This window comes from Rhinoderma darwinii, chromosome 1 (genome assembly GCF_050947455.1).
Source record: "Rhinoderma darwinii isolate aRhiDar2 chromosome 1, aRhiDar2.hap1, whole genome shotgun sequence".
Classification (NCBI taxonomy): domain Eukaryota; kingdom Metazoa; phylum Chordata; class Amphibia; order Anura; family Rhinodermatidae; genus Rhinoderma; species Rhinoderma darwinii.
Window position 1 is genome coordinate 291778376 of NC_134687.1, and position 27468 is coordinate 291805843.

General features: G+C 46.6%; 1 protein-coding gene across 1 annotated transcript in view; it reads right to left on the reverse strand.

The window, feature by feature from the left end:
• Positions 1-27468, reverse strand: part of NWD1 (NACHT and WD repeat domain containing 1) — a 117124-nt gene that overhangs the window by 63559 nt on the left and 26097 nt on the right. The window contains exons 9-12 of the mRNA XM_075825321.1: positions 12606-12765; positions 12384-12501; positions 7746-7910; positions 2598-2795 (exon numbers count right to left, since the gene is read on the reverse strand). Of these exons, the coding sequence (XP_075681436.1) occupies positions 2598-2795; positions 7746-7910; positions 12384-12501; positions 12606-12765 (641 nt within the window). The remainder of the gene's footprint in view (positions 1-2597; positions 2796-7745; positions 7911-12383; positions 12502-12605; positions 12766-27468) is intronic.

Sequence of the window (27468 nt, forward strand, 5' to 3'; positions counted from 1 at the left end):
TCTGCTGGGACTACCATGGCTTCGCCAACATGCTCCTGTCCTCAGCTGAAATTTCAGAGAGGTTCTCCTTTGGGAATCCCTATGTTTACACTGCTGCCTGCCTCAGGTTCGTGCTGTCCAGTCCCCGTTATCTCTGTCTCTCTCTGGTCTGCATCCACAGTATGCCTGTTATGCAAATGTCTTCTGCAACGAGGCTGATGTCCTGCCTCTCCATCGTCCTTACGACTGTCCGATTGAATTGCTCCCCGAAGATTTATGGAGAGTTGTTTTATAATTGCCTTAAAGCATACCTCCAAAGTGCATGGCTCCTCTGAATTGAATTTTTTCCTGTTCTTAACCATTGCAGGCTACAGTAACAGAAATACAGGAGAAAGAGGGCTTTTTATTCCAGCCTTTGATGGGGATAATAATGTATTTATGTGGAGATTCTTAATGTGTGATTTTTTTATTCGACAAATTGTCACATTCATTGACATGTAAAACATTGTGACATTAAAGCATTAAAGAAACGGTCTCATAAAGGCAACCCCTTCTCTAAAGACAGCAGTCCGGAAATCTACGGAGCCCTCCGAGATCAACTGTTATCACCAGGAAAGGTTTAATTTGGCCATATAAATGTAATTTTGCATGTGGCCTGTCGAATAAATAGCAAACTATGCAATACATAGTGTCCACCCTTACTTTTTCTTGAATTGTATTAAAGGGTTATTCCCAAGTTGAGTTAAAAATATTTTTTTTATGCATTCTAATCTGAAATTAAATTAGAAATCAATTGCTGTTAAAAAATGTATTCCCTAACTACCTTTTTTTTTAAACTTGATAACTCAGCTAGTGCTTCTTATCTTTTATAAAAAAGGGGCGTGAGCGGCTCGATGTCAATCAAGCCGTTGTGCACTGTGCGCGTTCCAAACTATAACGGTTCTCATCGGTTTGTTTGTGGATCCTCTGTGTCGTCTGGGAGATGGTGCTTGTAACCCAGGGCAACGCTTGACAAAGTGGGTTTAGAGGCAATCAGATGTATAGGCCAGAAGTCAGGACAGGCAGCAGACGTTGTTACGAGTATGGATAGCAATAGGTCAAGGCAGGCGGCAGGCAAGGATAGTACAAAGTTCAGGCTGAGGTCACAGCGGGAAATCCAGACAAAGGCAGAAGGGAAGGTAACAGGGAGACTGGGTACAGGGAAGCTCCCAGGGATAACTTGGTTGAACAAGCAAGGATCCGAGGGAGGAGGATCCTTAAATAGGAAGTTCTTGGATTTTGGCATGCGCTGGCCCCTTAAGAAGGTGAAGAGTCAGCGCGCGCCCTCTAGTGACTGCAGTCGCACATCGTGGCTGACGACCACGGAGCGAGGTAAGAGATGCAGTTACCTGAAGCCGCAGGGTGTGGTGTCCAGATCGGGTAATTGGAGCTTGGGATGAGCATGAGGGAATGGAGGGTACAGGAACCGGAGAGGAGGCCGTGGAAGAAGCGGGGAACAGCACGGCGGCCGTTACACGGACGTTGCTAGCTAATGTAGTTCTAGCAGCATCGGGAGAATGATCGTTTCAACCAGGCATGGTAAGCCTGGTTGAGACGAACACACCGTGAATTGCAACACCCGGCACCCTTCTCTGTAACATTCTTTCCCCCCCCCGTGCGGAAAGCCACTTCTCCCCCTTGTGGAAAGCCACTTCCCCCCTTGTGCTAAGCTGCATCCCCCCCCTGCAGTACCTTGAGCCGACCGCTGATGTGTCCTCACAAACGGTGGCCGGCTCGGCATCTAATGCGCATGCGCTGATATGCGCGTTCATGAGAGAAATTACATCCTCTCCTAGGGACGGAGAGGATATCATTGCGCAAGCGCGGCCACCGCTAAAGGTAAATAGTGGTGACTGGATCCCTAGACAACGAGCTACAAACAAAGAGCGACATGAAGAATGAATATAAAGAAAACGACATCAGTGGGATAAAGAAAGGTAATTACAAAAAGTAATAACTTTAGAAGTGTGAGCTTAATAGCTAGATATATGAAGATGGGAATAACCCTTTAAGTTATACAATATGTCATGAAACTAATTCAATACAATCTTGCGCCATCCAGTAATAAAACGTATTAACCTAGAAGGCTTTTTAACATGGGAGTCTATGGGCGACAGGTTGCGGGCGGATGGCATCTGTAAGAGACATCCGTCACAGCCATCCAGTAAATAAATATATACGTTAAACTTATAGTTTTTTTTAACATGGGAGTCTACGGACGATGGACGGCTGACGAATGGCTTCCGTCGGAGGTAGCGGTCAGAGGTATACTTTATTTTACATGTTCGATATGTCGGGTGTAGAGATAAGTTAAGGAAGTACACGTCTTTATTTCGATGGGCCGGTTCTGCCAGAGCAGAGGATGCTCTTACTTGGCAGCTCTTAGACCTGGCTCAAAGAAGGGGGGTCCTGAATCGGGATCTTCCGCTATGATGTCTATATGCCCTAATAGGGCATATGGACAGGGGTTGTCTTTATGAGACAATCGCTTTAATATAGTTGTTTTTATACAGTCTATAGTGAAAATTAATTTTCGGATATTTTTTTAAGGAGGAGTTTTCAAGAGACAGTTCACATACCTTTTTTAAATCCTGTAAGAGTGGTTTGCAGAGGACCTCCAGGTGGCTGGAAAAATCCACTCATAGGAATAAAGGTGGGATTTGGACACTGATCAAACCAGGTGAAGCATTGCTGGCAGAGATCACCAATCATGGATGGATACGACAATTTAAAGAAATGCAGTCTTGCCAATACCTCTACATAAATGATGCAAGGATCTGTTTAGACATGATAAAAAAATTACTTCATTAGGCCATACAAAGCAATTTATCAGGTCAATTGCTCGAAACTATTAGGGTATGTGCACACACACTAATTACGTCCGTAATGGACGGACGTATTTCGGCCGCAAGTCCCGGAGTGAACACACTGCAGGGAGCCGGGCTCCTAGCATCATACTTATGTACGATGCTAGGAGTCCCTGCCTCTCCGTGGAACTACTGTCCCGTACTGAAAACATGATTACAGTACGGGACAGTTGTCCTGCAGAGAGGCAGGGACTCCTAGCATCGTATATAACTATGATGCTAGGAGCCCGGCTCCCTGCACTGTGTTCGGTCCGGTACTTGCGGCCGAAATACGTCCGTCAATTACGGACGTAATTAGTGTGTGTGCACATACCCTTAGGGTATGTTCACACGTCTTAACAAATTACGTCTGAAATTACGGAGCTGTTTTAAGGCGAAAATAGCTCCTGAATTTCAGACATTTTTGCAAGTACTCGCGTTTTTCTCGGCGTCCTTTACGGACGTAATTGGAGCTGTTTTTCAATGGAGTCAATGAAAAACGGCTCCAAAAACGTCCAAAGAAGTGACATGTACTTTTTTGACGCGGGCGTCTTTTTACGTGCCGTCTTTTGACAGCGGCGCGTAAAATTACACCTCGTCTGAACAGAACATCGTAAAACCCATTGCAAGCAATGGGCAGATGTTTGCAGGCGAAATGGAGCCGTCTTTTCAGGCGCAATTCGAGGCGTAAAATGCCCGAATTACGTCTGAAAACAGTGTGTGTGAACATACCCTTAGTGCTCTAATAGTATAAGGGTATGTTCACACGGCTTATTTTCGGGCCGTAAACGGCCGAAAAACAGCCTAGAAATCGGAAGCAGAATGCCTCCAAACATCTGCCGACGGGCCGACGCCCTGTTCCGACGGGCTGTTTTTTTGCCTGCGAAAAAGAAGTGCAGGTCTCTTCTTGGGACGTTTTTGGAGCCATTTTTTCATAGACTATTGAAAACAGCTCCAAAAACGGCCATAAAAAACATTGCCAAAAACGGCACGAAAAACGTGAGTGGCTTAAAAAATGTCTGAAAATCAGGAGCTATTTTTCCTTGAAAACAGCTCCATTTTTTCAAACGTTTCTGAGCTTGCGTGTGAACAAACCCTTATTATCTTCTTTCGGCATTGTCATGAAGTACTGTATTTTGACAGCATTTAAAAACATAAATAACTGTTAGGGCTTGTCCACACACAATGGAATTGCTGCACACTTTCCGTAGCAGGAATTGACATTCTGCTGTCCAAAAAATACGCACCGCAGGTAAATTTCGGCTCGGAAATTTTATGTAGCATGTTAAATCTCATGCACTATGCTGCTACTGTATTGTGCTGCGTTATTTCCGTCCGAAATTCTGGCCGGAAAAAACACGGCAATTCCGCAGCGTGTGGACGAGCCCTTAAACAATAATCACAATCCACTAGGGGTATAACTATAGGGGTGCAGAGGTGTAAGTATAGACGGTGCAGGGCCTGGTGCCTGTGGAGGCTATACAACCAATTTTCTCCAAAAAAGGCCTACAGTACAATAAATGTTAAATAATAGTTGGGGAGCACTGTTTCAGCGGTTAAGGTGCAGTTAAAAACTGCATTAAAAACCGCATCTGAATAACTGCATGCATTTTAACTGCGATTTGGTCTTTTTTCTCAAGGTGTTGAGGGTTTAAAACACAACCACATCGAAAGACATACTAAAATGCCAGAAAAACGCATGCGTTTTTTAAAATGCATTGTTGACACGGTTTTTAACTGCTCCTCATCTGCTATGTGTGAATATGCCCTTAGGGATCTAAGGCTGGGTTCACACGACCTATTTTCAGGCGTAAACGAGGCGTATTATGCCTCGTTTTACGCCTGAAAATAGGGCTACAATACGTCGGCAAACATCTGCCCATTCATTTGAATGGGTTTGCCGATGTATTGTGCAGACGACCTGTCATTTACGCGTCGTTTGACAGCTGTCAAACGACGACGCGTAAATTGACTGCCTCGGCAAAGAAGTGCAGGGCACTTCTTTGCAACGTAATTTGAGCCGTTCTTCATTGAACTCAATGAAGAGCAGCTCAAGATATACGAGCGTCACAGACGCCTCGCATAATACGAGGAGCAGCATTTACGTCTGAAACGACGCAGCTGTTTTCTCCTGAAAACAGTCTGTCATTTCAGCCGTAAATACCTGCTATCGTGTGAACATACCCTTAAACCCTATGGTGTATTCTGACGCTGCAATTGCGGTTAAAAACGCATCCAAAAACCGCATTTGTTTTTACCACGATTTGATGAATTTTTTTAAGCTATTGCATTTTTTACAGCAAACGCATAGAAAAATGCAACAAATCGCAGTAAAGACGCATGTGGTTTTCAGATGTGTTTCTTTTAATGTGGTTTATCCACAGCCCAACAGCAGCATCTGAGTACACCCTTAGGGCTTATTCAGACGAACGTATAAATAGTCCGTGTGACGGACGTTTTTTTTTTAACGGCCGTCACATGGCTGCGTGTATTTCTACTTGGCTGTTGACACGGCCGTTGTTTTAAAGGACCGTGTGAAGGGTCTGTGAAAAAATAGGACATGTCTGATCCCTCAATGGTCTCTAGTTTTTCACGGCCGATTTCGCACACGTTCGTCTGAATATAGCCTTAGGCCAGGGCTACATGTAGACTTTTTGTAGTGCTACTGATTGATTTTAACTATTGAGTGGCAGCTGTCCACAAGATTGCATGCAACTCAATGTATTAATTTTGACTGCACCTCTGCCATCTACCCTTGCTAGAATCTCTATGCTTAGGCCTTATTTACAAAAGCGTATTTCACATCCGTGATACGCGCGTGAAAATCACGCACGTCGCATGGACCTATGCAAGTCAATGGGGCCATTCATACATTCCGTGTTTTTCACGCAGCGTGTGTCCACTGCTTGAAACTCATTGCATGTCCTATACTTGAGCGTTTTTAGCGCATCACGCACCTATTGAAGTCAATGGGTGCGTGAAAATCACGGACAGCACACGGACGCACATCCGTGTGCTGTGCGTGATTCGCGCAACAGTTGCTCAAGAAATGATGGGAAAAAGAAAACCACCTCCTTCATTTCATTTTGTAAACGTCAAAACCGCGTGACATAAGGATGGCATACGGGCGAAAATAACGCAGACACGCACCAAACACTGATGAAACACGGAACTGCAACGCGCGCAAAACGCTGCGTTTTTTACGCACGCAAAACGTACACGTTCGTGTAAATAAGGCCTTAGAGAATTGTCCAGGCATGTTACAACATACATCAAACATAAGGTAATTGAACCAATATTGGTGATTTATTATTCATTATATATTTAGTGCCATTATAATATGTATTCACAGAAGTTCTCAGCAGTTCTTGCCTTTAAATAAACTACTGAATATCAGCTACAGCTATATCAGACGCATCCATAGACTAGGCCCTGTTGTATAACTCAGTGAAGGGAGTTCTCCAAAAGTGGACAATGCCTTTATCCATACCTCCCAACCGTCCCGGATTCAGCGGGAATGTCCCGGATTCCAGGTGTTGTCCCGCTGTCCCGGGCGGCTGGTGGAATTTCCCGCTGTTAACTGTATCTGCGTCCTCAGGACGCAGATACAGTTGAACCTAATGCTGAAGCAAGGAACCGTCAGCTCCCTGCTTCAGCATTAGTTGAGGGCGGAGGAGCAGAGGGAGCTCCTTCGCTCGCCGAGAAGTGGCTACTGTTTGAGCGGAATCCCCGTTGCTGATGATCTGCCTGGGGATTCCGCTCCTAGAGGAAACCCCTTAGGTCACTGTCCATATATGGACAATGACGTCAAGAGCTCCTCCTGGAGCGGAATCCCAGGCCAGAGTCGGCAACGGGGATTCCGCTCAAGGAGTAGCCACTGACATCACTGTCCATATATGGACAGTGACATCAGGGCTTCCCTCTAGGAGCGGAATCTCCGACCTATGCTCTGGCTGGGGTTTTCGCTCCTAGAGGGAGTCCCAATGGCGCTATCTATGGGGGGGGGTAGCGCTATCTTCAAGAGGGGGTTGGCACTATCAACATGGACACTGTGGCACTATATAGGGGCACTATCTACATGGGCACTATCTACATGGGCACTTTGGCACTATCTACAAGGGCACTGGCTGTGGCACTTTATATGTGGGCACTGGCATTAGGGGCAGCTTTGGGGGCATTATACTGTATGGGAGCAGCTATGGGGGTATTATACTGTATGGGAGCAGCTATGGGGGCATTATACTGTATGGCGGCATTAAGCTGTATGGGGCAGCTATGGGGCATTATGCTGTATGAGGCAGTTATGGGGCATTATACTGTATGGGGGCATCTGTGTGAGCATTATACTGTATGGGAGTATTTTACTGTATGGGGCAGCTATGGGGGCATTTTACTGCATGGGGATAGCTATGGGGCATTATGCTGTATGGGGGAATTTGTTTGGGCATTATAGTGCATGGGGGCATCTGTGTGGAGATTATACTGTATGGAGGCATCTGTGTGGGCATTACACTGCATTGGAGAATCTGTGTCGGCATTATACTGTATGGGGGCATCTGTGTTGGATTTATACTGTATGGGTGCATCTATGGGGGCATCATACTGTATGGTGGCAGCTAGAGGGTATTATACTGTGTGGGAGCCACTATGGGAGCATGATACTGTTTAGGCTGAACCTGGTGTGTATGGGTAGGGATTGGGTGGGATTAGAGGAGTGGCTTAAAAAAAAAAGTATGCCTTTGTCACCACCTCTACAATCAAGACACATGACATTTAACTGTATACTTTAAAATCCAATATACGTTTTATATGTGCACTAGATTGTAAGATAGCACCTAGGTGCCAAGGATGCTCATTTCCACAAGCCACGGAGCAACTCACCTATACGTCCCTCAATAAAATTCATAGTCGGTTGGAAGAGTCGAAGGGCATCACGGACTAGCTTGGCCTGCTCATTTTTCATGTGTTGCATGCACATATCAAAGTCTTTGATCATGCTGTTGATTCCACATGAAACAATCTTGCTAGATATCCAGTTCATATTGCCTGTAAATGGACTTTTTCTATGTTAACACTTATCATTAAATTAAATAAGGAAGTTCAGATTGGCGACATGGATAATGAGTAAAGCACATATCTATGGGCAGTTTTTCTCAGCTTATATACAAAAAAATGGCTGGGTACTCAATAGTTTTATATCCCCCTCATATAACCAATAGAAAACCCTATCAATAATTCTAATCCAAAGCACAAGAGAAAGAGTCCAATACTATCATATATCTAAAAATACAAATTTTTATTGAATAACATTTTAAACTGACAATGAAACAAACTAGAAAAGAGAGTTCCAGTACAAAATCACACTGTTCCATAGATCATGGCTGTTATTGGTCATATTCATACCATATCCATATATATCATATTCATAGTCTAATGTTTTTTGTATATATATTATGGAAATTTTTTGGGGAGAAGGTGCAAACATGTATTTTATAGACCGTGTTATATATCATATGTACAGGGTGGGCCATTTATATGGATACACCTAAATAAAATGGGAATGGTTGGTGATATTAACTTCCTGTTTGTGGCACATTAGTATATGGGAGGGGGGAAACTTTTCAAGCTGGGTGTTGACTATGGCGGCCATTTTGAAGTCGGCCATTTTGTATCAAACTTTAGTTTTTTCAATAGGAAGAGGGTCATGTGACACATCAAACTTATCGAGAATTTCACAAGAAAAACAATGGCGTGCTTGGTTTTAACGTTACTTTATTCTTTCATGAGTTATTTACAAGTTTCTGACCACTTATAAAATGTGTTCTAAGTGCTGCCCATTGTGTTGGATTTTCAATGCAACCCTCTTCTCCCACTCTTCACACACTGATAGCAAAACCGCAGAAGAAATGCCTCTCGATCTGACCCCCTTAGACTTTTATCTTTGGGGTCATCTGAAGGCAATTGTCTATGCTGTGAAGATACGAGATGTAAAGCAACTGAAACTACGGATACTGGAAGCCTGTGCTAGCATTTCTTCTGTGGTGTTGCTATCAGTGTGTGAAGAGTGGGAGAAGAGGGTTGCATTGACAATCCAACACAATGGGCAGCACTTTGAACACATTTTATAAGTGGTCAGAAACTTGTAAATAACTCATGAAAGACTAAAGTAACGTTAAAACCAAGCACACCATTGTTTTTCTTGTTAAATTCTCGATAAGTTTGATGTGTCACATGACCCTCTTCCCATTGAAAAAACTAAAGTTGGATACAAAATTGCCGACTTCAAAATGGCCGCCATGGTCAACACCCAGCTTGAAAAGTTTCCCCCCTCCCATATACTAATGTGCCACAAACAGGAAGTTAATATCACCAACCATTCCCATTTTATTTAGGTGTATCCATATAAATGGCCCACCCTGTATATTAACCACTCAACAACGGTCAGAAATGTCTATAAAGCAATAGAAGGCAGTCGGAAATAATAGAAATTGTTTCTAGAAATGTACCCATATTTCTAAATAACCAGCAAGTCAAAGACATGGAGACAGTGTGCTCCCCGATGCGCGTTTCGCGTCGGGTGGCTACTTGGGGCGGGGCATGTGTGTCCAAGCTAAACACTCTTTTTATATCCTGTGTAAAACACACACACAGGTGTGCAGAGTCTGGCAATGACACCAATGGTTTTCCGGTACATGGGTGCGCAGCCAGAAACAAGGCACTCCCCACAGTTCTCAAGTACCCCCAATAGGTAATTATTTGAGGATATTCCATAGAGAGAACACCTGTAGTACTAAGAAAATCCTGAAAACATGACCTGTTGGGCAATACTAGGGCAGATTTAGTAATGCAGCATAAACTAAGATAAAAGCAGTCAGAAAATGCGCTCAATTTATCACAGTGGTGCATCTAAGGCCTCATGCACACTTCCGTTGCCCATCGTACGGCCGCTAACGATGGATTCGTGAATTACGTACCATACACGGGTGGCTTCCGTGTGCAGTCCATTGTTTCAACAGACCAAATGAATGAAAAGGCAGAGACTGTTCCGTCAAAAACGAACAGGAGTAGGACCTGTCCTATTTTTGTCGGAATGGCCACACGGTTCCGTTAAAACAACGGAAGTGTGCATGGCCCCTATTGAAATGAATGTGTCAGGGTGCTATCAGTTAAAAAAACGGATAGTACACTGAAGAAAATGACTGAAGTGGGCATGAGGCCTTACATGACCTGTTAGACACTTTCTCTTCCTTATAACACTTTTGATTTGACTTATTTTTCTTACAGATATTAAAAGTGTCTAGTGACAGATCTATTATTTTTGGCGCATTTTAACTTAATAAATAGGTCTAAAGACTACACAAACAAATAGGGAAATCTGCCCCTCTGCATTGGAAAAAATATCAGGAGTGAGTACAAAAGAGTGGAAAAGTCTTTCCTCTATAATTTTACATCCTTTTGTATCCACTCCTGGCTTTGACTAAAAAAGACTGCATCAAAAACGGCATCAAAACAGCATGTGTGAATCCATAGAGGTCCCTAGCCTTTTGGAGGTTGCGAGCTACTTTCACATATGAAAGGTGTTGTTGAGCCTTACTGAATATTAAAATAGAAAAAGCCTATTAGAAATATATCTGATTGACATGGCTTTTACCCTAAGGCTTTATTCAGACGAACGGGAAAAACGTCCATGCAACGCGCGTGATTTGCACGCGCGTTGCACGGACCTATATGTGTCTATGGGGCCGTGCAGACATGTCCGTGATTTTTCCTCAGCGTGCGTCCGCTGAAAAAAAGTCACGACATGTCCGTTCTTTCGGCGTTTTGCACGCATCACGCACCCATTAAAGTCAATGGGTGCGTGAAAACCACACATGCCGCACGGAAGCACTTCCGTGCGAACTGCGTGATTCGCGCAACAGCTGTCAAAAGGATGAATGTAAACAGAAAAGCACCACGTGCTTTTCTGTTTACAAACATCCAAACGGAGTGTCTTTGAGAAGAGCGAACCCGGACAACCGAACCGAACTTCACCGGGTTCGGCCGAACTCGTTTTGGCCGAACCCGGCAAAAAAGTTTCCGGTACGCGACGTCAGGAGATAGTCACTGTCCAGGGTACTGAAAGAGTTAAACTGTTTCAGCACCCTGGACAGTGACTTCCGATCCCAATATACATGAACGTGTAAAAAAAAAAGAAGTTCTGACTTACCGATAACTCCCGGCTTCTTCCTCCAGTCTGACCTCCCGGGATGACAATTCAGTCCAAGTGACAGCTCCAGCCAATCACAGGCCAAGCACAGGCTGCAGCCAATCACAGGCTGCAGCGGTCACATGGACTGCCGCGTCATCCAGGGAGGTGGGGCCAGATGTCAAGAGAGGTGCGTCACCAAGGACGCGTCACCAAGGACGCGTCACCAAGGACGCGTCACCAAGGCAACGGCCGGGAAGTTCTCGGTAAGTACGAACCTCTTTTTTTTTTTTAACAGGTTGCTCGATATGGTGATCGGAATTCACTGTCGAGGGTGCTGAAAGAGTTACTGACGATCAGTTAACTCTTTCAGCACCCTGGACAGTGACTGACGTCGACTAGCCTCATCTCTATGATGGCGGCTGCGCGAAAATCACGCAGCCGCGCATCATACACGGATGACACACGGAGCTGTCAAGTGGTTTTTGCGCGCGCAAAACGCTGCTTTTTTGCGTCCGCAAAAACGCCACATTCGTGTGAATCCAGCCTAAGGCTGGGTTCACACAACCTATTTTCAGGCGTAATGGAGGCGTTTTACGCCTCGAATTACGCATGAAAACACGGCTCCAATACGTCGGCAAACATCTGCCCATTCATTTCAATGGGTTTGCCGATGTACTGTGCCGACGACCTGTAATTTTATGCGTCGCTGTCAAAAGACGGCGCGTAAAATAACAGCCTCGTCAAAGAAGTGCAGGACACTTCTTGGGACATAATTGGAGCAGTTTTTCATTGAATCCAATGAAGAACAGCTCCAAATTACGTCCGTAATGGACGCCCCACAAAACGCGAGTACGAACAATTACGTCTGAAATTCAGGAGCTGTTTTCTCCTGAAAACAGCTCCGTAATTTCAGACGTAAATGCAGTTATCGTGTGCACATACCCTTACGCTAACTGCCAGTGGATTTTGACCTTAGACCCAAGTTTTAGTAATGCTATGACTTCCCACAGTATCTGCAGCTGCCAACAGCTGGGGAGCCACATGTGGATCCAAAGCCACTCGTTGGAGAACATTGTACTATGTATTTGCTGCCTATATTAAAACCTGAAAAATATACACTGTAGTTTTCCTAGGTTACACAATTTACACACATTACCAATTATTATTGGTTGAAATGGTTTGGGTGTTGTTTTTGTGAAGAAAAGCAAATATATATTTTGAATTACATTTACATATATGTATTTGTATAATTTAACGCACCATGTTGGTTGTAAAATATAATTTTAAATGATTTAGCATCATTTTACACCTATAACATGTATTATGCATACCTAAGATTTCCCGCTGTAGTTTATTAGTGCAGCCTGCATTCAGAAGATGATAAGGCAGCTCACTCATTTTTCTGAGATTGGGCAGGTCTTCTGAAAACCACAAAGGTTGTGGAGCCACCTAAGAAAAGTTTTAAAGTAGAATATTAGAGAATAGCACCACATGACTTTAACATATAGGAGTAACTGGAAGGAAGAAATGTAATAGTGAAAATTAATAATTACCTTTCTGTCAGCGCTCAGGGTTTTCTTAATAAGCGGTAGGTGAATGGGACGTTTGGTGCCCAGACTCCAAGTACCCATAAAGTAGTCAGCTAGAGTGCGATGTCTTTTTGTCTTCTCTGACCCACTTAGGTAAATGTCGTGTGCCACTTCAATAAACTGCCTACAGACAGAAAGCAAAGGCCAGTGCCAATGGCTAAAGCAGAACCAGACGTGAACTGGCATACACAATACAGAAAGAATGTGCATAGCATGTTACTGGGCCATAGCTCCACTGAATGATGTCCTATAGTAACCATTACTTTAATATATTTTTTTTACAAGCAGCAGAGATTTATGTAATGGATCAAGCAAAAGTGGAAAAAAAAATAAATTACAGAATAATAAAGGTTGGTGGGGCCCCTGGGGAGAAAAAATTCACAGGATCTGATGACAATCTAATGAATAGGGGCTATTAGCCTGTTTACAGCGTAGCCCCTCATGGTAACACACCCCCCCCCCTTTTTCCCTCCTGTTTTCCTTCAGTTCCTTTTATGGTCATTAATTAAAGGTCATTTGGTTTAACCCTCTTTTTCCCCTATTTTTATTTGGTACTTACCTGTATGAGGTCAGGTTCAGGTCAGTGGTGCCCCACCCACTTGGTCTTGGCACGCACAAGTTCTGGAAAATTCCTATGTGGTGGGAAAATCTGGTGTTTTCATTGGTTCCCTTTGGTAAAAAGGCGGGAATTTTGAATATATATTCCCAGGTTTTGGAGTGGTCTGCTGCCCGTCCGAGTTGGATGAAGAAGAGGAACAGCATCGCCTCGCCCCCCTCCCTTTTATTGTCGCGGTATCTTGTTAGTGGGGGGTTAGTCGCCCAGTTTATGGGTGGACAAGGTCATGAATTATTGGTATAATATTTATTGGTTTTTAATATTTATTAAAATATTTGGTATTTATTACAAGTTTAATATTTATTTATTCTATTTATTATGTAACCCCTTAATAAATACAGCGGCCATTTTATCCCATCTGCATTGTCTCTTGGCCTTTATTTATTAATTACGTTTTTAGTATGTGTGTTTGGAAGGTTGGGTGGCGCTTGTGTTACCATGTGTATGAGAGCAGTCCTGCGGTACTTTGTTTTTCCAAAGTCACATGTCTGGCTTCTGAAAGTGTTGGATATAGACAGGAGAGTCCTATAATTCGGTCCAGCATAATACATGTGATATTTAAGATACCTGTATTCCGTGAATGACACCTTCACTATCCCATTCACATAATATAAGAACCGTAAGTGTTGCCTGTATACTGCTGATGTCCTGCTCAATTATGTGTATTACTTTCTACTATATGGGCAAATATATGTAAACAGTCCTTCTAATTATTGTGTTTTCAGCCACACCAAATACAAACACGTGCATAAAATCAAGCACACAGCCATGCAATCTCCATAGACAAACATTGGTAGTAGTATGGGATGTACTGAAGAACTCAGTTAACATGGCATTGTCATAGGATACCAGGTTTTCCACAAAGTCAGTTTGTGAAATTTCAGATCCGGTACATTTGTCCTGGTCAACTGTAAGTGCTATTATGGTGAAGTAGAAGAATCTAGGAGTAACAGCAGCTCAGCAACGAAGCGGTAGACCATGCAAACTCACAGAGCAGGGCAGCCGAGTGCTGAAGCATGTGGCGTGAAAAATTCCAGTCCGCACCTGCTATCTGTCATCAGCCTGTCTCCAGAAATCCGCTACCAGCCTGGGTCCAGCTATCCGCTACCAGCCTGTATCCAGATATCCGCTACTAGCCTGTATCCAGCTGTGCACTACCAGCCTGTATCCAGTTATCTGCTACCAGCCTGTATCCAGCTATTTGCTATCAGCCTGTATGCCTGTATCCAGCTATCCACTGCCAGCCTATGTCGAGTTATCTGCTACCAGCCTGTATCCAGCTATCCGCTACCAGCCTGTATCCAGCTATCCGCTGCCAGCCTATGTCCAGTTACCTGCTACCAGCCTGTGTCCAGCTACCTACTACCAGCCTGTGTCCAGCAATTCGCTACCAGCCTGTGTCCAGCTATCCGCTACCAGCCTGTATTTATCTATGCGCTACCTGCCTGTATCCAGCTATCCGCTACCTGTCTGTAACCAGCTATCCGTTACCTGTCTGTACCCAGCTATCCGTTACTAGCCTGTATCCAGCTACTCTGCTACCAGCCTGTGTCCAGCTATCCACTACCAGCCTGTATCCAGCTATCTGTTATCAACTGTAACGTAACGCCTGCACTCTTTGGCGTATTACCGCTCCCAGCAAACACAACAGCCAGGTTACCTTTGGTACAAACTGTACGGTTCCTGGATCTCCACACTGCCATAAACGTGCACTTCCTTCTGTTGCTGGGTCTGCCCATAGGGTGGACGTGCGCTCACTTTCAGCACCCAAATTTATCCCCAGCCTATCCCTGTCAATCACCAGGTATATAAGACTGCTACACTGGACACACCCTGCCTGAGCAATATTGGAACATCCTAGAGTTATCCAGCAAAGGTTTTTGTATGCACCTGATCCTGTCTACTATTACTACCAGTTATAGGCCTGTATCCTGTCTGCTATTGCTACCAGTTATCAGCCTGTATCTTGTCTGCTATTGCTACCAGTTATCAGCCTGTATCCTGTCTAATATTGCTACCAGTTATCAGCCTGTATCCAGTAGTCCATTACCAGCCTGCATCCAGTAATCCGCTACCGGCCTGTATCCAGTTTCCTGCCACCTGTGAACAGCTATTCTCTATCTGCCCATGTCCTGTTATTTGCTGCCAGCCGCTACTCTCACTGGTGGAGTAGCCCAGTGGGTCCACATCTCGCTAGTCGTTACATCGGCATGTATCCAGTTATCTGCTTCCAGTGTAAAGGATCTGCCAGACACAACTTCTGTGTCGACGCCCATAGGTAATCAGTCTGCACCTGCTTCTATGTCTGTGAGACTGACTCCATCTTCCACCATCCAGGATGGCAGGCTTAGGAGTGGGAGAGCCTATCACAGCCTGGCCAGACGGAGCTAGCTCCCGCCCTCTGTCTATTTATACCTGCCTTTCCTTTTCCTCCTTTGCTTGTGATTCTTCTCTGTTGGTTTCCTGGCCCTGCTGCAGCTTCTTGAACTACTGGTCCTTTGCTTGCGATTGACCTTGGCTTTACTTACCATTCTTCTGCTCTGCGTTTTTGTACCTCGCTCTTCTCCTGGTTTGACTCGGCTTGTTTACCTCGCTTGTTGCTCACGGTGTTGCCGTGGGCAACTTCCCCATTTCCCTGGCTTCTTTGTACCCTTGTCTGTTTGTCTGTCGTGCACCTATTGAGTGTAGGGACCGTCGCCCATTTGTACCCCGTCGCCTAGGGCGGGTCGTTGCAAGTAGGCAGGGACTGAGTGGCGGGTAGATTAGGGCTCACTTGTCTGTTTCCCTACCCCGACATTACATAATCACAAGCCCATATACCTAGTCTACCCTGGTCCCTGACACTACTATGGTCCCCCTTGAGACTCTGACTCAGCAAATGCAGGGCCTCTCCCTACAGGTCCAGGCCCTGGCTCAGAGGGACAACCAGCCTGATGCTACCCTGGTAGTGCCCCTCACCTCACCTCTTGAACCCCACCTCAAGTTGCCTGACCGGTTCTCAGGGGACCGGAAGACTTTTTTCTCCTTTCGGGAGAGTTGTAGGCTCTATTTTTGCTTAAAGCCCCACTCCTCTGGTTCTGAGAGCCAGCGGGTGGGTATAATTATGTCCCGGCTCCAGGACGGGCCCCAAGAATAGGCCTTCTCCTTGGCTCCTGACGCCCCTGAACTTTCCTCCGTTGATCTTTTCTTTTCTGCTCTTGGGCTCATTTATGACGAGACTGACAAGACTGCCTTTGCCGAGAGTCAGCTGGTGACCTTACGTCAGGGTAAGAGACCTGTTGAGGAGTATTGTTCTGACTTTAGGAAGTGGTGCGTAGCTTCTCGGTGGAATGACCCTGCCTTAAGGTGCCAGTTTAGATTGGGTCTGTCGAACACCCTGAAAGATCTGCTAGTTAGCTATCCCTCTTCTGACTCCCTAGACCAGGTTATGGCTTTAGCGGTACGACTTGACCGACGTCTCAGGGAACGACGACTTGAACGTGTTTGTGTTTTCTCCTCTGACTCCCCCATGATGCCTCCCGAGGTTCCGTTGCTACGTTCTTGCACGGAAGACTCCGAGGTACCTATGCAACTCGGGGCCTCCGTGTCCCCCCAACAACGTAGAGAGTTCCGCAGGAAGAATGGTCTCTGCTTCTACTGTGGGGATGACAAGCATCAAGTGAACAACTGTCCTAGGCGTAAGAATAAGCAGCCGGAAGAACTTCCGCGCCTAAGTGACCATCGGGGAGGTCACTTGTGCGCACAGGTATTTCCCGTAAATATGAAACGTAATAAAATCTTGCTTCCCTTTCAGGTCTCTTTTGGTGGTAGGTCTGCTACCGGCAGTGCCTTCGTGGATTCAGGGTCTTCTGCTAATATTATGTCTGTGGAATTTGCTATGTCTCTAGCTATGCCATTGATTGATTTGCCTAAACCTGTCCCGGCAGTGGGTATCAACTCCACTCCTCTTGCTAATGGTTATTTTACACAGCATACCCCTGTTTTTGAACTCCTTGTGGGCTCCATGCATTTGGAGCAGTGCTCTGTACTGGTGATGCAGGGATTATTGTCCGATTTGGTTTTAGGCCTTCCCTGGTTGCAGTTGCATAATCCCACTTTTGACTGGAATACTGGGGATCTTACCAAATGGGGTAATGAATGCATGACGTCATGTTTTCCTGTTAATTCTATTTCTCTCCCTGAGGAGGTGAACACTCTACCTGAGTTTGTTCAGGACTTCGCTGATGTTTTCTCTAAAGAGGCCTCCGAAGTGTTACCTCCTCATAGAGAATACGATTGTGCAATTGATTTGGTACCAGGAGCTAAGCTCCCTAAGGGTAGGATATTTAATCTCTCTTGTCCCGAACGTGAAGCTATGAGAGAGTATATCCAGGAATGCCTGGCCAAGGGTTACATTCGCCCCTCTACTTCTCCGGTAGGTGCTGGCTTCTTCTTCGTAGGGAAGAAGGATGGTGGTCTTAGGCCATTCATTGACTACCGAAACTTGAATAAGGTCACTGTAAGGAACCAGTATCCCCTTCCTTTGATTCCTGATCTCTTCAATCAGGTTCAGGGGGCCCAATGGTTCTCTAAGTTTGATCTACGGGGGGCTTATAACCTTATCCGCATCAAAGAGGGGGATGAGTGGAAGACTGCGTTTAACACGCCCGAAGGTCATTTCGAATACCTCGTCATGCCCTTTGGGTTGTGTAATGCTCCCGCGGTCTTCCAGAATTTCATAAATGAGGTTTTAAGAGACTACCTGGGGGTATTTCTTGTAGTGTACCTTGATGACATACTTGTGTTTTCCAAGGACTGGTCCTCCCACATTGAGCATGTCAGGAAGGTGCTCCAGGCCCTTCGGGAAAACAAATTGTTTGCTAAGACCGAAAAATGTGTGTTTGGGCTGCAGGAGATACCGTTTTTGGGTCAAATCCTCACTCCTCATGAATTCCGCATGGACCCCGCCAAGGTCCAGGCTGTGGCGGAATGGGTCCAACCTGCCTCCCTGAAGGCGTTACAGTGCTTCCTGGGGTTCGCTAATTATTACAGGAGATTTATTGCTAACTTCTCGGTCATCGCTAAGCCTCTTACGGATCTCACTCGCAAAGGTGCTGATCTCCTCCACTGGCCTCCTGAGGCTGTCCAGGCTTTTGAGGTCCTTAAGAAGTGCTTTATCTCGGCCCCAGGGCTGGTTCAGCCCAACAAAATGGAGCCATTTATCGTGGAGGTTGACGCATCCGAGGTGGGAGTGGGGGCTGTCTTGTCCCAGGGTACCAGGTCCCTCACCCATCTCCGCCCCTGTGCCTACTTCTCCAGGAAGTTTTCGCCCACTGAGAGTAACTATGATATTGGCAACCGCGAACTCTTAGCCATTAAATGGGCATTTGAAGAGTGGCGCCACTTCCTGGAGGGGGCTAGGCACCAGGTAACGGTCCTTGCCGACCACAAGAATCTGGTTTTCCTAGAATCTGCCCAGAGGCTAAACCCGAGACAAGCTCGATGGGCGTTATTTTTTACCAGATTCAACTTTTTGGTCAGCTATAGGGCTGGGTCTAAAAATATTAAGGCTGATGCACTGTCGCGTAGCTTCATGGCCAGCCCTCCTTCGGAGGAAGATCCTGCTTGTGCTTTGCCTCCAGGTATAATCATTTCCTCTATTGATTCTGATTTAGTCTCTGAAACTAATGGCCAAACTGAGAGGACTAATCAGTCTCTAGAACAATATTTAAGGTGTTTTATCTCTGACAGTGAATATGATTGGGTCTCATTCATTCCCCTCGCCGAATTTTCCCTTAATAACCGGGTCAGTAACTCGTCAGGGGTCTCCCCCTTTTTCTGTAATTTTGGGTTTAATCCACGGTTCTCCTCCGTTTCACCTGGCAGTTCCAACAATCCCGAGGTAGATGTCGTTCATCGGGAACTGTGCACAGTCTGGGCCTAGGTTCAGAAGAACCTAGAGGCGTCCCAGAGCATACAAAAGACTCAGGCAGATAGAAGACGTTCTGCTAACCCCTTGTTTGTGGTCGGGGATCTAGTGTGGCTATAGTCAAAAAATTTGCGCCTTAAAGTCCCGTTCAAGAAGTTTGCTCCCCGGTTTATAGGGCCATACAAGATCCTGCTTGTGCTTTGCCTCCAGGTATAATCATTTCCTCTATTGATTCTGATTTAGTCTCTGAAACTAATGGCCAAACTGAGAGGACTAATCAGTCTCTAGAACAATATTTAAGGTGTTTTATCTCTGACAGTCAAAAAATTTGCGCCTTAAAGTCCCGTTCAAGAAGTTTGCTCCCCGGTTTATAGGGCCATACAAGGTCATTGAAGTCCTTAACCCTGTCTCCTTCCGACTGGAGTTGCCCCCGTCTTTTCGAGTACACAACGTGTTTCATGCCTCCCTCCTTAAACGCTGCTCCCCGTCCTTGGCTCCCTCGAGGAAACCTCCGGTCCCTGTTCTCACCCCTGAGGGGGTAGAATTCGAGGTGGCCAAGATTGTGGACAGCAGGATGGTCCAAGGCTCCCTCCAGTACCTGGTCCATTGGAGGGGATACGGGCCTGAGGAGAGGATTTGGGTACCCGCCCGGGATGTTCACGCTGGGGTATTGCTCAGGAGGTTCCACCTTCGTTTCCCCAATAAACCAGGTCCACCTAGAAAGGGTCCGGTGGCCCCTCATAAAAGGGGGGTACTGTAAAGGATCTGCCAGACACAACTTCTGTGTCGACGCCCATAGGTAATCAGTCTGCACCTGCTTCTATGTCTGTGAGACTGACTCCATCTTCCACCATCCAGGATGGCAGGCTTAGGAGTGGGAGAGCCTATCACAGCCTGGCCAGACGGAGCTAGCTCCCGCCCTCTGTCTATTTATACCTGCCTTTCCTGTTCCTCCTTTGCTTGTGATTCTTCTCTGTTGGTTTCCTGGCCCTGCTGCAGCTTCTTGAACTACTGATCCTCTGCTTGTGATTGACCTTGGCTTTACTTACCATTCTTCTGCTCTGCGTTTTTGTACCTCGCTCTTCTCCTGGTTTGACTCGGCTCGTTTACCTCGCTTGTTGCTCACAGTGTTCCCGTGGGCAACTTCCCCATTTTCCTGGCTTCTTTGTACCCTTGTCTGTTTGTCTGTCGTGCACCTATTGAGTGTAGGGACCGTCGCCCAGTTGTACCCCGTCGCCTAGGGCGGGTCGTTGCAAGTAGGCAGGGACTGAGTGGCGGGTAGATTAGGGCTCACTTGTCTGTTTCCCTACCCCGACATTACATCCAGCCTGTATTCAGCTATCCACTACTAGCCCATGTCCAGCTATCCACTACAAGCCTGTATCCAGCTATCCGCTGCTAGTCTGTATTCTGCTACCAGTTCGTATCCTGTTACCCGTCATCAGTCTGCTCCCCATTGTCTACTGCTGTATCCAACTACTTGAGACGAGCCTGAGGCTTTCTACCTGTTATGAACTGTGACTTCTGATCCTCACCCATTTGCCATGGAATCATCTTCCAGTGCCTGTACCCTCGGTGTACTACACTGTTGTATCCTGGTTTGCTGTGCTACTCACACCAGGAGCACCTGAAGAGTTAGCGTCCTGGTAGTCTCCCCGCAGCGAAGTACAGATTCTCGTATAGGTGTTAAAGGCCAAAGACTGGGAGGACTACTTAGATAAAGCACTTAGAGGTGTCCCCAAGTGAAATTGGTGGAGTAGCACAGTGTGTCCACAACCCGCTGGTTCTAACACCACCACTAGGCTCTGGAGCAGGGGAAATATGTTCTTTGGAGTGATGAATCATTCTTCACTATCTGGCAGTCTGATAGAGCAATCTGAGTTTGGCAGAAGTCAGGAGAATGCTACCTATCGCAATACATAGTGCCTAGTCTAACATTTGGTGGAGGAGGGATAGTGGTCTGAGGCTGCTTTTCAAGGTTTGGGCTAAGCAGAAATATTTTCAGTAAGGGGTAATGGTAAAACCACAGCATATAGGCATTTTAGACAGTTGTATAATTTAAACTTAGTGGCAGCAATTTGGAAAGGACCATTTCCTGTTCCAGTATGACTGTGCCTCTGTAGACAAAGCAAGGTCCATGAAAACATAGTGTGATGAGTTTGGTGTGGTGGAACTTGACTGAGCCTCTCAGAGAATATTTTACACTTCAGAGGTATTTTAGGACTATAATAAACCCCATCAAACATTTTTTAGATGAATTAGACCAATGATTGCAAGTCAGACCTTCTTGTATAACATAGTGCCTGACCTCAAAAAAGCACTTTTGGCTGAATAGGCACAAATTCACACAGACTCACTACAAAATCTTGTGGTAGGCCGTCCCAGTAGAGTGGAGGATGTTTCAGCCGCAAAAGCGGGTCCCACTCTATATTAACGCCCATGGTTTTGGAATGGGATGTGTAACATTCTCATATAGCTTTGAGGGTCAGGTGTCCAAGTACTTTTGCCCATATAGTGTATGTCGCAATCTGTGGGTATGTGGACCCATTAGGCCGCACCGCCTTAGCGGGGTAGTGGCTTGCCAAACAACAGTATACCAAGTCAATATAAAGTTCGAGCAAGAGGGGAATTGTAATAGTCCAGACAGTAGCAACGGCTTAGGCACAGATGGGACCTTAGCGGCAGGTGATGCAAAACGTGGCAGATGACACCAGACATGGTGTAAGTCAGCAGGCGTAGTAGACGGCACAACATGACTCCAACACTAGAGAGATGGCACAGAAACAAATACAGCACGGGATACAGGATACAGGTAGCAGGGCACGGGGGCACAGGGAACAGGATACGACTAAGTGACCATTTGCCAGACTAACAGAGGAATACAAACAATGCTCAAGCATGGAGTGAAAGGGCCGAGGCCCTTTTATAGTCCAGGGTGATTAGGGCTATTTACAACCACATTTTCATGCGCGCGCTGGCCCATTAAGGCTGGGCACGAGCGTGCGTGTACACCCTACGGGACACTGCAGAGCGGAACGGAAGTGAGTACTGGCGTCACCAGGGGAGGAGATGCGGGCCAGCACTCACAGATCCATTTCCGCAGCCGTCGAGGGGTGAGTCAGAACGACAGTCCATGGCTGTGGACGTTACAGTGTCCCCCCTTTTACGCCCCCTCTTCTTGGGGCCAAAGCGAGAGAGGAATTTCTTAATGAGGGTAGGGGCACTGATGTTCTCTTCTGGCTCCCAGGACCTCTCCTCTAGACTAAATCCCTTCCAATCCACCAAATACAAATTCCTTCCTCTTACCCTCTTGAAGTCCAAGATCTCTTTTAACTCGAACACATCGGAAGAACCGCTGGGAGCAACTGCAGGACTAGGAGTTGTAGTGTAGCGGTTCAGGACCACAAGCTTCAGGAGGGACATATGAAAGGAGTTGGGGATTTTGAGGGTAGGAGGCAGCTGAAGCTTATAGGAGACTGAGTTAATTTGTTGCAGGATTTCAAAAGGTCCGAGGAACCTGGAGGGAAATTTGTATGAAGGCACCTTCAGACGGATATTCCTAGAGGACAGCCAGACTTTGGTACCCGGAAGATACTGAGGCGGCTCTCTTCTTCTTGTATCCGCCTTTCGCTTCATGTGATCGACTGCCAGCCGAATAGAGGCCGTGTCTGTTGTTAGATTTGCAGAAAGTCCCGAAATGCAATGCAGGGTCAGCTGCGGGTACCTGAGATGTAGCCAAAACAAGAATAGGGATTCTTAGATGTTGACTGTACACAATACAGAATGGTGCGGAAGTGGTGGACTCACTTGTGTGATTGGTAAATGAGAACTCGGCCCATGGGAGAAGCTGTATCCAGTCATTATGCTGCATGGCGATGAAGTGGCAGACATAATTCTCCATGATCTGGTTAATCCTCTCGACTTGACCATTGGACTGGGGGTGGTAGGCTGAAGAAAAATCCAATTCCACATCTAGGAGACAGTATATCTTTGGGCAACGTGAGCCACCAGAAATGACGAGTTATCAGGTCTTGAGTCTTACAAACACCAGCGTGCCCAGCCAGTTTGGAGCTGTGTCCCCAGCGGAGAATTCTTCTCCTGTCTGCCAACCGAACAAAAAGTCCTCTCCGGAGTGATGTCTCTAACTAGCAAAGGATTGGCAGTGACAATGCAGGACAGGCCTATGATATATTGAGGGGTCTCCACAGTTTCCTCTATTTCAAATGACCTGGACAGGGCATCGGCCCTCACATTTTTGTCAGAGTCACGGTAGTGGAGCACAAATTGGAAATGGGTGAAGAACAGCGACCACCTGGCTTGATGGGAGTTTAGCCGTTGAACTGCAAGGAGATAGGTAAGGCTCTTGTGGTCGGTCAGGATGGGGTGAGCTGCGCCCTCTAGCAGATGTCTCCACTCCTCCAGAGCCAATTTGATGGCCAGTAGCTCCCGATCCCCAATAGAGTAATTGCGTTCTGCGGAGGAAAAAAGACTAGAGTAATAGCCACATATAACTGCCTTTCCTTTGAGGCTTCTCTGGAACAGAAGTTGTCACAATCTAGGGGTATGTGGACCCACTAGGCCGCTTCTCCGTAGCAGAGAGGCAGCTGACCAACTCACAGTCTATGCAAAAGTCTATAGAAGAAGTGTATCACAAGGGTACCTGGGATAGTCCAGACGGCGGCAAGGGCTCTTTCACAGATGGGGCTAGATGTGGTGGGTTGCGCCAGATGTGGCGGATGGTATCCGGAATGGAAGATGACACCAGACGTGGTGTATTCCGGAAGGCGAGGCAAGACATGGCTCAGATACTAAACAGGCCTGGAAGCAAGACACAGCACGGGATACAGGAGATCGGAGGCAGGGCACGGGAAAACTGGGAGCAGGAAAATACTAAGGGACCATTTTCAATACAAACATGGGAAAACTAAGACAACCCTCAGACAAGGAGTGGAAGGGCGGAGCCACTCTTATAGTCCAGGGTGATCAGGCATGGATTAGGGAATTCTTGACAGGTGCTCGCCGGGGCCGAGTGCGCACGCGCACCCTAATACTTGAAGCAGGGCCGGGCGGCCGCGAGTGTCGGCGTCTCCTAGGAGGGAGACGCTGACAGGATGCCAGCGGTCTGTGGTCAGGGCCGTCACCAGGTAAGGAATGGCGGCGGTCCGCGACCACGGCCGTGACATTACCCCCCCTTATGCCCCCTCTTCTTTGGTCCGGTGCGTAAGAGGAATTTCCTTTTGAGGGTAAGGGCATTGAGGTTCTCTTCTGGTTCCCAGGACCTCTCCTCAGGATCAAACCCTCTCCAGTCCACTAGATAGAAAGTTCTCCTACTCTCTTATAATCCAGAATCTCTTTTACCTCGAACACAGCAGATGACCCGCTGGGAGCAACTGCAGACCTAGGAGCTTTACTGGAGTGGTTCAGAACCACAGGCTTAAGGAGGGACACATGGAATGAGCTGGGGATCTTGAAAGTGGGAGGCAACCAAACTTTATAGGATACAGGGTTAATCCATTGCAGAACTTCGAAAGGCCTGAGGAACCTGGGAGTGAATTTGTGAGAGGGTATCTTGAGACTAATGTTTCTCGAGGATAGCCAGACATTGATTCCAGTAGAGAGAACTGAGGAGGAACTTTTCTCCTTTTATCAACATGCTTTTTTATGCGGTCCACTGCTTGGAGGATCGCAGACTTAATTTGCTGCCAGATGTGAATAAAAGTCCCAAAAGAAGAGTTGGCTGTTGGTACCTGAGTCATGGCTGGCACAGGAAGAGGAACTCGAGGATGCTGACTGTAGAAGGGAGACGAGGCAGTAGACTCACTTGTGTGATTATTGTACGAGAATTCGGCCCAAGGCAAAAGTTGCACCCAATTGTAGTGTTGGGCAGAAACTAAATGACAGTGATAGTTCTCCAAAATTTGATTGGTCCTCTCCACTTGACCATTGGACTGTGGGTGAAAGGCAGAAGAGAAGTCCAGTTTTACATCTAACAGGTTGCACAGGGATCTCCAGAACTTGGATGTAAACTGTACTACCCGGTCTGAAACAATATGCAGAGGTAGTCCGTGCAGGCGGAAGATGCGCAGAATAAACAGATCTGCCAGGCGAGGAGCAGACGGGAGACCAGTCAGAGGAACAAAATGTGCCATTTTAGAGAAACGATCCACTATTACCCAGATTGTAGTACATCCAGCAGAATAAGGAATGTCAGTGATAAAGTCCACCGCAATATGCTGCCAAGGGGCAGCAGGAACAGGCAGGGGTAGTAGCAGGCCACCAGGTTTGGAGTAGGTAGATTTGTTCGAGGCACAGTTGGTACATGAGGAGATATAGTCTGCAACATCACCAGGCAGAGTGGGCCACCAATAGTGACGAGCTATCAAGTCCTGTGTCTTACGGACACCAAAGTGCCCAGCTAGATTAGAGTTGTGGCCCCAGCGGAGAATTCTCTTCCTGTCAGCAGGGCGGACAAAAGTCTTTCCATGTGAAATGCCTGTAATTTGCAGGGGGTTAGCAGCAATAATCCTAGAAGGATCTATGATGTATTGAGGAATTTCCTCAGAGTCATTGGTTTCGAATGAGCGAGACAGGGCGTCTGCCTTCACATTCCTGTCTGCGGGACGGAAGTGAAGCGATATATGATAATAGGATGGATGGCACCCTCCAGCAAGTGTCTCCACTCCTCTAAGGTCAACTTGACGGTCAGCAATGCGCGATCCCTCATGGAATAGTTGCCTTCTGCTGGTGAGAATAATCTTGAAAAGAAGCCACAAGCCACCATCTTGCCTTTGGAATTATTTTGGCATAGTAGTGCTCCCGCACCTACGGAAGAGGCGTCCACCTCCAGAAGGAATTGCCGAGAAGCATCAGAGTGATAGAGAACAGATGCTGAGGTAAAAGAGCTCTTGAGATAAGAAAACGCAGATTCTGCCTCCGGAGGCCAGACGTTGGCGTTCACCCACTTTTTGGTGAGGGCCGAGATTGGAACAGTCAGAGATGATAAATTTGGGATGAATTGCCGATAGAATTTTGCAAATCCCAGAAATCGTTGTATGGAACGAAGGCCCTGAGGTTGTGGCCATTCTAAGTCGGATCTGTCACGGTCTGTGGGTATGTGGACCCACTAGGCCACACCACCGTAGCGGGGAGGCAGCTGGCCAAACAACAGAGCACCCCAGCAATACAAAGTCCCGCACTAGGGTACCTGAATAGTCCAGACAGTGACCGAGGCTTTGGCATGGATGGAGGTGGGTACAGCAGGTTATGCCAGACAAGGCGTATGACAGCAGATGCAGCAGGTTGCACCAGACGTGGTGGATCACATTGGATGTGGAAGATGACACTGGACGTGGCAGATGACACTGGACGTGGCAGACGACAGCAGAGTAACAGGCTCGGGAACAAGAACACAGCACGGGATACAGGATACAGGTAACAGGGCATGGGTATCAACAGGAACGAGATAACATTTGCAAGACTGACATGGGAATACTAACAACGCTCAGGCAAGGATCAGAAGGGCAGGGCCCTTTTTATAGTCCAGAGAATCATGGGAAGTTGATGATGATGATTCCATTTGCTTCCATGAATCCATTCGCGCACCCTACGGGACACAGCGGATCGGAGCGGAAGTGAGAGTGAGATCCATGGCTGCGGCCGCCGGAGGGTGAGTAAACCCGACAGTCCTCGGCCATGGACGCTACAGGATCTCACCTTCTCTAGATCCATCTTGAGACCACGGTCAAACACTATGTAGCCCAGGAAGGGCAAAGAGATCTTCTTGAACACACATTTCTCAAATTTAGCATATAGGCGATTCACCCTCAACGGCGAGAGAATTTGGCGAACATGCTTCCGATGTGTCAACAAATCAGGTAAGTAAATCAGGATGTTGTTCAGATAGACCACTACACAGACATACAGTAGGTGTCAGAAAATGTAATTCACAAACTCCTGGAACACCGCTGGGTCATTACATAGTCCAAAAGGCATCACGAGTTATTCATAATGGCCGTCTCGGGTGTTAAATGCGGTTTTCCACTCGTTACCCTTTCATATACGTCTCAAGTTATAAGGAGTTATAAGGAGGGAGACATTGGCAGGATGCTAGCGGTCTGTGGTTGCTCTTGCACCAACAGAACATGCGTCCACCTCCAATGAGAACTGTCGAGACACCGCAGGATGATGGAGGATTGAGGCTGAAGTGAAGGCACTCTTCAGGCTATTGAATGCTGATTCTACCTCTGGGGTCCACACCTTGGCGTTCATACCTTTCTTGGTAAGGGTAGAGTTGAGAGCCGCTA